We start from the raw sequence: 12,271 nt of genomic DNA, 5'->3' as shown, positions 1-12,271 counted from the left end.
GCCCTCCTCCCCGCCAGTGCTGGTGTGACCTCTGCAGTGTGTCCCCAGGTTTCACCTCCCTTGATCCTCCTGGGGCTCAGACCTGGGGCTGAGAGGTGAGGGGGCTCCTGCCAGGAGCATGGGGCAACAGGGGAAGGCGGTCTCGGGGTAGACAGGCCACCTCTCTGGGTACCTTCTCTCCTTTCCTAAGGAGGGCCTAGGTGAGACCACCCAGGTATTAGGATATTAGGGCAACCCAGCTCGATGCTGGGTTATAACCAAGCACCCACCCACTCACAGGGCTGTGTCCCTGCTGTACACCAGGCCCTGACTCCCACACGGAACCCTGCACTCCCAGGACAGTGGGATCTCAGAGGCTGCTCAGGGAGCCTCAGAATTTGATGGGGGCCTCTGGATTCAGTAGGCAGGAGCTGGGCCAGCCCACCCTCAGCTCAGGTGTACATACCAGGTTTCCCCACCTTGCCCCCTGCCCGGGCAGCCATGTGGCCAGCTCACCTGCCTGCCTCAGTGGCAGTCCCAGAAGCAGAGCCTGCGTCTGGGGATTCATTTCGGGAGGTAACCCTAGGAAGCAAGAGAGAAGAGTGGGGAGTGTGAGACAGGATAGAGTATGGAATTGCACAGCTCAATCCACCAGGACACGCTTCCTCCAAGGATTGGCCCCAGAAAGACGGGGCTGGGCCATTTATACTGGCTCCTGTCCCCCACTGGTTGGGGGTGCCGCAGAAGGATAGACCTCCTACACTTCCCAGTGGGCTTGTTGTGTGAACCTTGGGAAAACATGCAGGGAGCAGACCCTGCATGGCACCCGATGACATGAAGCTGAGGAGCCAGAGCTCACAGGACTGCCCACAGGGAAGAGACCAAGTGGACGTGATGGCCTCCGCGGGCTCACCACGTCTGTTCTGGAGACACCCTGAGCTTGGCGCATTTGGAGGACAGAGAGCACCACTCAGGACACCAGTGTGGTGCTCGGTGGATCTGGGCCACTGTGCTCAGATCCCCCAGGCCCTCCCTTTGTTCGCTTTCCAGGTCAGGTCCTACCCCTTGCTTGGCCTGGCCCTCTCATTTTGCTGCCCACCCCACTGCCCACCTGCTGTTTCTTCTGTTGAGTTTGCCTTACCCTGCCACCCTGCCTACACTCAGTGCCTCCTTAAGAAGCTGTCCCTGGTGTTGCTGTCTCCATGCCTCTTTTTGTCATCACCCTTCTCTTCACACAGCATGTATGACCATCTGAAAGGACGGCCATTAAAAATTCTTTTTGGTTTATCACGTCTCTGCCATTCTCGGAGCTCCTGGAATAGGCCTTGTCTCTTTTGCCCACAGTGGTGTCTGCATCATCCAGGGCAGGCGGGGAACTGTGTGTCTCCCACCTAAAGGCATCCAGAGGTTTGTGTGCATCTGCTGGGTGTGTGACAGGCCACATGTGTGTGCATGCAGACTGCCTTCCCAGCAGGCAAGCAACACAGGACATGCAGTGCAACCCTGTCTTGCCACCCCATCCCACAGGGCCCAACAGGTCTCCTGCACCAACCCACAGGGACATCTGGCCCTCAGCACTGTCATTGCTCAGGTCCTGGATGGCCAGGACAGCTCAGACTGCGGTGGCCGCTGTTCCCTGCAGGATGTCAGGAAAGATATCAGTTTCCTTGTGGTGGCCAAGCAGGCAGCTGCCCTTCTGAAGGCCAGCGGGACTCCTCGCCTGCTGAGGGGCTGGCAGGGGCCATAGGGAAGGGCTGTAGCCCAAGGGGGCTGTATTCCACTCTCTACGTTCTCTTTAAGCTGCACTCTGGCCACAGGTCCTCAGGAGTGGGATCCCATGGGGAGCTGGGGGACCCCAAGGAGATGGCCTGGATTGGGACTGGGAGGAGGCTTGGCAACTTCCTGGGCACGGGGGTCCTAGTATGGCTGGGGAGGATTTCCTGTATGCTCCAGGGAGCAGCCCAGCCTCTCCAAGTGAAGCCGCCATGAAAATAAGCACTCACCTCCAGGTTGGCCTCCTGGGTTCTCTTATTCCTGACTGAAAAACATAATTCATGCACTTTGTATAAAATGTCATACCTCAGAAGAGCATGAAGGAAGGCAGTCCGGGTACCCTGCCCCTCTGAGAGACCGGTCAGTACTTCATATATAGGCAGCGACTGCCTATCAACACACAGCACCGGGCTGTCTCCCATCACACGTGAGGGTCCTCATGCTGAGGGGGTCCTGGGGGTGCCTTGTTTCATGCAGCCAGTGGCTGGGCTCCGTGATCTGGGGGCCGCACCAGGTGTGAGGCTGTCCTGATGCCCACCACCCAGCTGTCTGCCCAGCGCGTGGCACAGGTGCTCAATAATCAGGATAAAATCCATGGCTCTCACCGTGGAGACCCCGCCGGCAGCGCAGGCATTACCTGGCACTTGTCAGAGACGCAGATTCTCAGGCTTGTGCCCCTGGGCAAGAGACCCAGCATCTGTTTTGATGCACCTATGACTCTGGTACCTGCTAAGGGCCCACAGAGCATCCTGGGAGTCCCCAAACCACTAGCCAGCTGGGCCACCTACTACCCCTCTGCTGTGGCCCTGACCCCCACTCTGGCACAGCCCCTCCCTCAGAGCGCTTCTCCCTGGGGAGGACCCTTCCCCAACCCTCTTCAGACCTTCAGAAGGGCACCGGGACGCCCTCCAGCCCCTGCTGCGGGCAGGACGTCGGCCCCCCAGCTCTGGTCTGAGCCAGAACTGAGTGAAGAGAATGAGGTGGGAGCGCCCTGTCCTCTTAGTTGCCGCTAAAGAGACAGGGACAGTAGGCGAACAGGCGAAGTCTTGGGCGGGGGAAGGACTATGGACAGATGGACGACAGACGGACTGGGCTTGGGGCTGCAAGAAGCCAGTGCCCGCCGCCCGTGCCGCCCAGCACCCAACCCCGCGCCCCCTGCCCCACCTCCCAGCGCGCTCGCCCCGCCCGGCCCCGCCTCCCAGCCGGCGCCCCGAGCCCGGAGCTGCAGCGAGCGTCGCGGGAGGCATTCGGCTCCCCGTGGGCCAGAGGTCGCCGCCGCTGGGTGAGTGCTGCGCCCCTGCTCCCTGCCTGCCCTTCCTCCTTCCGCCTCGGCTCCGTATCCTCACAGGAGACCCTGCGCTCCACTCTCACTGGGGTCTCCCACAGACCCCCGTTTTTCTCTCCGGGATTCTCAGCGCCCTGCGCCCGGGATCCCACCGCGCCTGCGGTCCGATCACACTCCCCCCACGCCGCCGGTGGCGCGTCCTGTCCCCCACGCGCCCCCTGTGCACCCCCGGGGTTTACTTATCACTGCCCTGGGTCCTCCCCGCCCCTTCCGTCCGCTCCCCAGTCTCGGACACTCCATCCCCACCAACCCCTCGCTCCCCCCACCCTCATCAACCGCTGGCTTTGGACGCGGTGTGTCAGGGTCAGGGCGCAGGGCTCCAGGGAGACTGCACACCGCGCCTCTCCCTGCCCTGCCCTGCCCTGCCCGACCTATCCGTTGTGGGCGCCCCAGTGGGGCTCGCCCTGGCGCTGGCCTAGGATGGGCGGCGCGGGTCGGGAGGGTTCGCTGGAGGCTGTGGCTGGGGGGTGGGTGCGGAGATCTGAAGGCCCAGGGAGTAGGAACCGCGGCTACGCGAGGGCACTGGGTGTCGCGGTGGGGGGCTGCCATTTGGCCCGAGGGGAAGCTGCCGGTGATGCGAAGATTGCAGGAAGAGCTGTTGCTTCACCCAGGACTGGGAAGGAGAGGGGGTGCCGCCCCTGCCGGCTGGAAACGGAGACCCCACTCTCCGCCGCTTGGCACTCCTGCCTCCGCCCCAGAAGGGAGCACGTGCCCTGGAAGTTCATGTGTGTGCGGTGTCCCCACCCAGGGACCATGTGGGCCCTTACCTGCCCACCTGCCTGGCCCACTGTCCCTGGCCTGCCAGCTGGCCTGAGGTGCTCAGGGAGGGAGCGAGCCAGAAGCGCGTGCTGCCCTAAGTATGAGCCAGTTCCCGCTGCAGCTCAGCCTCTTCTGAAGAGAACAGTTTCCTGGGGACAGTCAGCCACTTGTGGGGGGAGGGGAGAAAGGGGGGGGCCTTTGGGGCAGAAGGTGGTAGATAGCAACAGTGACAATGACCCGCCACTGGTTCCTGGTAAAATAATGACCAGGTAAAATAATCAAGTGTGCTGGGGATGGAATGTGGTCCTGGAAACATCCTGCTGAGTGTGCAGACCCCAGGGAGGGGCTCCCGTGCTTGCCCACTCCCACCTGTGTCCCTCCCACAGGGAAGGGATTCCAGCCCTGACCACAGGCTGCCTTAGGACAGATGGAGTGTGTTTGGGGAAGGGCGGGAGTGGGTTGCCACTGGTTGTCCTCCTAGCGGGGAGGCAGACTGCCACCTGGGAGAGGCAGGCCTGGTGGTGGATGGGGGGCCTTGCATGGTGCCAATATGTCCCCACATATGCCCTGCCCCACACAGGTGGGGGAAACACCTTTGGTTCTGCTGCCTCCCAGGTAAGGTGAGGCTCTGAGATGAAGCCTGGTGGTTTCCACAGTCTCTCCACACTGCAGCTGTCCCCATGGAGGATGCAACTCTCTCCCACTGACTGCGTGACACGCTAGCCTGAAAGGAGTTGGAGAGATGCAGGCTGGACTGCACTGGGGCGTGGAGCACTTGGCACTGAGACCCGTGTCTGTCCTCAGGCCCCTGGGAAGGCTCTGTCCCCTTCTCTGAGGAGCCCTGGGCAGGCACTTTCCCTGAAGTTGGGAAGGAGATTCTGGGCCATTTGGGGCAGGCGTGTGGCAGCCATCATTGAGCACCCACTGTGTGCCAAGCACTGCACGCAGCGTCTTTTACACCCGAGCGTATTGCATTTGTTCAGCGAGATTGCATTTTGTAGGAGTCGCCTATTATAGGAAGTCAGGGCTCAGAGAAATGGCGTGACTTACCCAAGACCACTCAGCCGGTGTGTGGGGCTGGGCTGGGACAGGGGGTGAGAGGCTGGGGTCTGTTCCCTGAGCAGCATCAGTGGGTCGGCAGACCCTTCTTGATGGGGGCTCTGAGTCAGCAAGCTCTTGCATCAGCGCATGGTTGGTTCCACAGCCCCCTCCCTAATGAATCTTTCACCCACGGAGCAAAGGGCCTCTGGGACAATTTTCCTATGAGAGTGTAATTTCTGTGACTAAGAAGATTGCTGCTTCTGAATAATGGCTCTTACGGAATTATGTTCCAAGAGGCAGGCACAGTCATAGTGGCCTCAATTTGTTCTGCACTGCTCTGAAGTCTAACGCAGGAGGTGGGGTGTTTGGGGGGTGGGAGGTCAAGGGGGTCCTGACAGTTTGTTCTGCCTGCTCTGCGTTCCGGGCTGCATTCCAGTTGCTCAGGAGCCCTGAGCAACTGAGAGCTTATGAAGACAAGGCGTGTGTCTGATTTAGAATCAAATGTGCGTTCAGCCACAGCCTACCTGGAAACCCAGGCCCTGGCTACATCTGAGCCCCTCTCCCACCATGGGTGAACAGAACACTTTCTCGGGTGAAGAAATGTGAGGAGGGGCCTCTCTGCGCCAGGCATGGGGAGCAGAGATCAGAAGGTGGGCTCCCCTCTTACAGGAGTGAGCCTACAGGTGGCCCTTTTTTGACAGTCGAGGAGCTACTTCTCCCAGATAGGTATAATGCCTGGGAAGTGTGGGCTCCCCCAACCCGGGAACCACCTTCTGACCAGGGACTCTGAGTGCTGCCCAAGGGACCCCAGCTTTGTCTTGAAATGCAGTTGTCCCCAATCATTGTACTTTGGCCTTTTTCAAATAAAGTGTTTGTCACATGCCTCACACCAGGTCACAACAGACAGTGAGGCGTGCTCAGTACCAGGAGTAGTAAACCCAGGAAAACACAGGAAACGTCTCTTTCCCCTCCGGGTGAGGAATCCAGGTGACAGAGTTTCTCCCGCCGGCTCCTGTGGTCCCTGTAGCTGATGAAGACTGTCTGTCCTGGTCCTCACTCCTCATGGGTTTGCTTTTGTCTCCCTACTGGCGTTCTTTAGGATTTTCTCCGTACCCTCGATGCTCTGTAGATCAACTCTGATGCTATTTCATGTTTGTCCTGTTATTTTATTCTGCTTAGGACAGACTTGTATAGGACTCTCGTTTTTCATCAGTTCTGCAGGTGCCCAGCCGTCCTCTCTGAATAATGGGTCTGTGCCCTCCTCCCAGAGCTCAGAGCTTTCTGCAACTTCGTCCTCTCTGCACCACACTCTGAGGGACTCCCTCTGCCCCTCTTCCGATTTGTCAATTCTCTCTTCAACTGTATCCAGACTGGAGTTGATCCTGAACTTTTGTGCGTGTTTTTTTTTTCCAAATGATGATTTTTTTCCCACACCCCAGAGTTGTAGTTTTCAAAAATAGACACTTGTTCATTTACTTCTTAAACAGAAGCAAAATTTACTTCATAATATTTTTATCCATGCCGTGTTGAGGATCTGAAACATATTGAACATATCTTGGGCATGCTTATTAAGTCACAATATTTTTATTTCACCTGAAATGAATCTGCTGAATGACCTTCCCCCTGTGGATTTTCTAGGCCATGTTTGCTAGCGTGGGTTCGCTGAGTGAACTTGGAAATGCCGGTGTGTCCATCCAACAGGAGCAGAGGGTTTCTTTCTGTCATTGTCAATGTTGTTTATCATAGGCACCCAACACTACCACCACCACCAGATTTCAACTGCCAACCCAAGACTGACAGCCACTGGGCACGTTGTCTGCTCTGAGATAACTTGGGGGCACTATGGGTCAGCTGAGCAGGACTCTGGGGGGCCGCTGGGCCTGAGTGACCCTAACTGGCTCATCATGGCCCTTTCCAGCACCTCTCAGGCCCTTGTCCGGGTCTCCCAGGGGCACTTAGGCTCCCTGCTAAACCCCCATCCCCTGTGTAGCAGGACGCGAGGTGTCAGCCCCACCTGCATCCCCTTTCTCCTCTTCTCGTCAGTGGAGGCGTTTCTTTTCTCTTGAGCATCACCATTTTTATGAACTATTTCAAACATACCAAAAAGTACAAAAACTCGATAACAAATACACACGTGCCCATCACCTTGAACTGCAGATATTAATGTTTTCCCATCTTTGTCCAACTCTTTCTCTACAAAACCCCACGCACAGCGCTGAAGTCGTTCCTTCCACCCACTCTCCCCAAATCGTCCCCTTTCACACTCCCTCTCCCAATGTCCGGCTCTCTCTCTTTCCCCCCTCAACCCACGCACGTGCACACGTGCAAGCACGCATTTCCTCCTGGCTTGTGGCACAGGCTATAATTAGCTCTAATTATTCTGTCCATTTTGTGTTCCCTCATTTATGATGTGTGTGGAGGTCCTCTCTGCTTGTTCCCACACTGTGCCCTCTGCCTGGGGCTTAAGAAATACTGTCATTGCTGTGGAGGTGATGGACCCTGCCCCAGAGTGCATGGCCGCAGTCTGTCCCTTGCAGCTGCAATGACAGCACCTTGTGCACCTGTTTCCCAGGTCATTTCCTTGGCCCAGCAACATCCATGCACAGCAAGTGGGCTGGCCGGTAGCTGTGGGGAGAGGGGCAGGGAAGCCAACTCCTCATGGCTGGGGCTCTGCTGGGGTGACGTGGAAGCCACTCACCAGGGGACAGTGTTCCTGGGAGCCAGGTGGACACTGGCAAAGCCTCTGTAGCCTCAGGTCTGGCTCCTTGGCCACATGGAAGGCCTGGCACCCTTCTAATGGCTCTAGGACGTCAGCTGGAATCCGGCCTTGGGGTCACCCAGGAGAGAAAGGCTCAGTGGCCACTGCTGTACTTGTAGCTGGCATCAGTTGGGTGTGAGGGGCCTCCCGTGCCTGGCCCATGTCCCAGCCTCCTAATCACTCCACCAAGCCCCATCCCTCTCCACCTGTTCTGAGGGTCTCTGGGGAGGTGACTCCCACCATCCTCAGTCCCTTACTTTCAAAGTGGGGGTAGTGATGCCCCAGTGAGACGGTGTTGGCCTCAGACTCAAGGATGGTTATGGCTGATCGAGGGACCTTCCTGGGGCACGTGAGGGGGGCAGGGATGGGCAGGTCCCTGGAAGCCATCGCACTATCAACAGACGACGTCTTGATGTCTCGACTCACAGCAGCTGTCCCCCTGCTCCTTCCTCTCTGGGCTTGTTTTCCAAACAATTTGTTTAATGTGATTCCCAGCCGAGTTGAACATGAGTAATCGTGTTTACCCTACAATGTGGGGTAATCCTGCACCTCCTGGGGCAGGCGGGGCTCAGGGGGAGGAAGTGCCTGGCCATCCGATTAATCGCACGTATCCTCCCTTCTTCTCTTGCAGAGAGGACGGCCCCTGGCCTCTGTGGCTGAGATGGAGCCTCTGTTCCCCACCTCCACACCAGCGGGCTGGAACACCTCCTCCGCGGCCAGCAGTGGAGGTGGTGAGAATGGGACGATGGCGGGGTCGGCGCCCTCACCGGGGGCCCGAGCGGTGGTGGTGCCTGTGCTGTACCTGCTGGTGTGCACGGTGGGGCTGGGCGGCAATACGCTGGTCATCTACGTGGTGCTGCGCCACGCCAAGATGAAAACGGTGACCAATATCTACATCCTCAACCTGGCGGTGGCCGACGTACTCCTCATGCTGGGTCTGCCCTTCCTGGCCACGCAGAATGCCGTCTCCTACTGGCCCTTTGGCCCCGTGCTTTGCCGCCTGGTTATGACACTGGATGGCATCAACCAGTTCACCAGCATCTTCTGCCTGACCGTCATGAGTGTGGACCGCTACTTGGCCGTTGTCCACCCCATCCGCTCCACACGGTGGCGTCGCCCACGGGTGGCCAAGCTGGCCAGCGCTGCGGTCTGGGCCTTCTCGCTGCTCATGTCTCTGCCACTGGTGGTTTTCGCTGACATCCAGGAGGGCTGGGACACCTGCAACCTCAGCTGGCCGGAGCCCGTGGGCTTATGGGGCGCCATCTTCATCATCTACACGTCCGTGCTGGGCTTCTTTGGGCCACTGCTCGTCATCTGCCTGTGCTACCTGCTCATTGTGGTGAAGGTGAAGGCATCGGGTGTGCGCGTGGGCTCCACACGGCGGCGCTCAGAGCGCAAGGTGACACGCATGGTGGTGGTGGTGGTGCTGGTGTTCGTGGGCTGCTGGCTGCCCTTCTTTATCATCAACATCGTCAACCTGGCCGTCGTCCTGCCTGAGGAGCCCGCCGCCGCGGGCACCTACTTTTTCGTGGTCATTTTGTCCTACGCCAACAGCTGCGCCAACCCTGTGCTCTACGGCTTCCTCTCTGACAACTTCCGCCAGAGCTTCCGGAAGGTTCTGTGCTTCCGCAAGGGCTATGGCACCGAGGATGTGGATGCCACGGAGCCACGGGCCAACAAGAGCAGCCGGCTACAGGAGGCCACGCTGGCCGCACGCAGCTCTGAGGCCAACGGGCTCATGCAAACCAGCAGGTTGTGAAGGCCGCGAGTAGACGGCCCCTGGAGGCCCCTGCCTGGTCTGGATTTCCTGCTGGGCAGAGCCCTAGGGCCAAGCCCTCCCCTGAGATGCGGGGTCCTGCTGAGGTGCCCCCCAGCGGCCTGGATGCTCTCCATGGTGTGAGGGCAACTGTCTGGGGCGAGGCTGTGGGTAATCCTGCAGTGACAGGTTGCCTGTTCTCATGCAGGCCAGGGTTCTGGGGTCTTAGGGGGCGGACGGGAGAGGCCCAGGGGTCCCAGGCAATGGTCAGGACATCTTGACCTGCCCCCAGCCTGTCCCAGCCTCCCAGGCCAGGGGAATGGCCGTTAGCGTGAACTGGGTGACCGCCCACCCAGCCTCTACCTTCTCATCACATGTGCCCTTCCTCAGGTCAGCCCTGCTTCACCTGGCCAGCATCAAGTGCCACTCTGTGAAATTAAAGACGGTGACTATGCTGGGCTCTGGCCTATGCCCCACCCCCTCCACCTCTGCCTTCTAGGACCTGGAGTTGGCAGGTGTGTGGGATGAAGCTGCAAACACCCCCAGGGCAGCTAGGTGATGGATGCCAGAGCAGATTCCTGGCCTGCCAGCCCAACCCTGCTGCTGCATCTCCCTTCCTGCTGGCCCCTGGCTCCGGGTGGGGAAGCAAGGGACAGGGGCCATTTGTTCCACTGTGGGAGTGTGTGGGGAAGAAGGCAACAAGCACAGAGGGAGAGTGAGGGGCTGAGGTTAGAGGTGGAGAGTCGGCCCCCAGGCTTCTGGGTGGGTGGGTGGAGCACAGGTGTCCAGAGGGGCCCCGTGCAGGGGGCCTGGGGCACCGGGAGAGGCTGTCCTGGGGAGGTGGCAGGTGAGGATAGGAGAACCTACAGCCATCTCTTCTGCTTTTGGCGGGGCTCTGGGCTGGAGAGGGAGGGAGAACGGTAACAGAAGAGGAGATCTATCCAGACAGCAGTGGGAGAAACAGCTTCTCAGTACAAATAGCAGCAGCTTGGAAAGGCTGTGTGGGTGGATGCAAATGCCAGCAAATGCCAGGCCCCTGAGGAATTCTGCATCCCCTAGACTAGAGTGGTCCCATCTACCCCCTAGAAATGCTGGCACCTTCTGCAGCCTGAGGCCCACCACTGGGTCCCAGAGAAAATGCCTACCCGAGCCTTGCTGGGATCCTGGGTACCGTGAGCCTCTGTCAGAGGCTGACAGGAAAAGGACCAGGGTGTGGGGGTCCCCATCTTGGACGGCGCTGACCAGTGCCACCTCATTGGAGCTTCCTCTGTCAGCCCAGAACAGGACCCCATCCCTCAGGAGGGCACAGGGAGCAGGGCGAGCCATGCTGGGCAGGAGAAAGGCCGGTCAGTGCTACCTGGGGCTTGGCACCAACCCTGGACAGAGGCTAAGCCCTGGGAACACAATGGCGTAAGGAGGGCGCTAGTGTCTCCTGAATAAATTAGAGAATAAATGTTTGACTCTTTCCCAAAGCAAATATTGTCCCTGCAGCCGATGGAAGCCAGCGCAAATCAGAGCGCGTGGATGGGAAGAGGCGGGATGGGGGTGGGCAAACACCCTGCGGGAAGTGGTCAGCGGGCACTTAGGTGGTAACTCAGTGGAAGGTGTAAACAATTGGGGTTAAAAGAATTGATGGGCGTTTGCCTTGGGGCTGGGTGGGTGCGGCCCCTCTCACTTCCTTGGAGGGATGGGATCAGGATTTGGCCTTAAGTATAGGGAGGGCTCAGCTCCTTTTGTGGCTGGTGGGTGCAGGGCGTGGGAGGCTCAGGTGGGGGCTCGGCCGCCTCCAGGGCCCCAAGCTGAGTCTCTGCCACTCTTGCGCTCAATTCCAGGGACGAGGGGTGGCTCTTCCATGCGGGGCCCACAGGGCCTGGCATTGGAGTCGCTGGGAGCTGGTGGCCAAAGCCACCCCACACTCCCTTAGGGGTCCCGGGGAGGGGCGGGTACCCCAGGAAAAACTGAGGCCCATCTAACCTGCTGTCTCCACCCCATGGTCAGGACTCCCCTGGATCTGAATGTGAGGTGCACCCCCTCAAAATGACTTTGGGGTCAAGCAGATGGCTCGGAAATCTCTTCCTGGATCAATTTCTCCCAATTGATTTCACAGCACGAGCTCCCTCCCCAGGGTGGTGCCAGCCGAGAGTACCTGTGTGGGGAGGACAGGTGCCAGCAGCGCCCTGATCCATTCCTGCCCGAGAGAGGTGTGAGTGTGTGCCTCTGTGTGTGTGTGTGTGTGTGTGTGTGTGTGTGTGTGGGCCAGGGTCCTAATGGACCCAGTGGGTGGAGGAGCCTGTAGAATGTTCCGGGGATTCTGGGCAGCCCATGGATCCTGGGTCTGGGTGGGAGCTGGGAAGAGACTTGGACAATCCCCGATGTCTCAGACGAGGGTGGTCCACCAAGTAGGAGGGGAGAAGTACCCACCCATAGGGTCTGTCAGGGGTGGAGCGGGAGTGTCCCAGGAGGAGCACGAGTCCTGGGAGCCAGTGGACCTGGCCCTTGTACACCAGGGGACACAGGCCAGTGTGGCTGTTGCCCTTCCGCACCCAGCACATGCTGGGGACAGCTGTGGGGGCCACACAGCCACCACACTGCTTGCAGGTCCTGGTCCCAGCCCTGAGTGGGATGGGGGTGGCACAGAACCCGCACCCTCTGGGGGGGGTGACCTGTTTTATGGGCTCTCTCTCCGCATCAATGGGTTTTATTGGCCGCTGGGCTCCAATGGCTTTCACAGTGACCTTGCTCAGGAAATCCGGCCCCCGGGGGCAGGAAGAGGCTGCCGCTGGGATGGGACAGAGGCAGGAGTGGCTGTTTGCCTGGCAGGGCAGGGCGTGGGGTAGGAATGCAGTGTGATGGCAGAGCA

At 59.3% G+C, this 12,271-nt stretch overlaps 1 protein-coding gene across 1 annotated transcript; it reads left to right on the top strand.

The window, feature by feature from the left end:
• Positions 1–2,975: 2,975 nt before the first annotated feature.
• Positions 2,976–10,878, top strand: SSTR5 (somatostatin receptor 5). Its single transcript, XM_074322857.1, has 2 exons — positions 2,976–3,034; positions 8,287–10,878. Exon 2 carries the CDS (start codon positions 8,317–8,319, stop codon positions 9,412–9,414), a length of 1,098 nt encoding a protein of 365 aa, XP_074178958.1. The 5' UTR covers positions 2,976–3,034; positions 8,287–8,316; the 3' UTR covers positions 9,415–10,878.
• The last annotated feature ends 1,393 nt before the right edge of the window (positions 10,879–12,271 follow it).

Source organism: Rhinolophus sinicus, linkage group LG18, assembly GCF_036562045.2.
Source record: "Rhinolophus sinicus isolate RSC01 linkage group LG18, ASM3656204v1, whole genome shotgun sequence".
Taxonomy (NCBI): domain Eukaryota; kingdom Metazoa; phylum Chordata; class Mammalia; order Chiroptera; family Rhinolophidae; genus Rhinolophus; species Rhinolophus sinicus.
This window is presented reverse-complemented; position numbering and strand designations above follow the sequence as displayed.

What these genes read in the sequence shown, in the direction of transcription:
- SSTR5 (XM_074322857.1), top strand. Translation starts at nt 8,317, where the DNA reads ATGGAGCCTCTGTTCCCCACCTCCACACCAGCGGGCTGGAACACCTCC.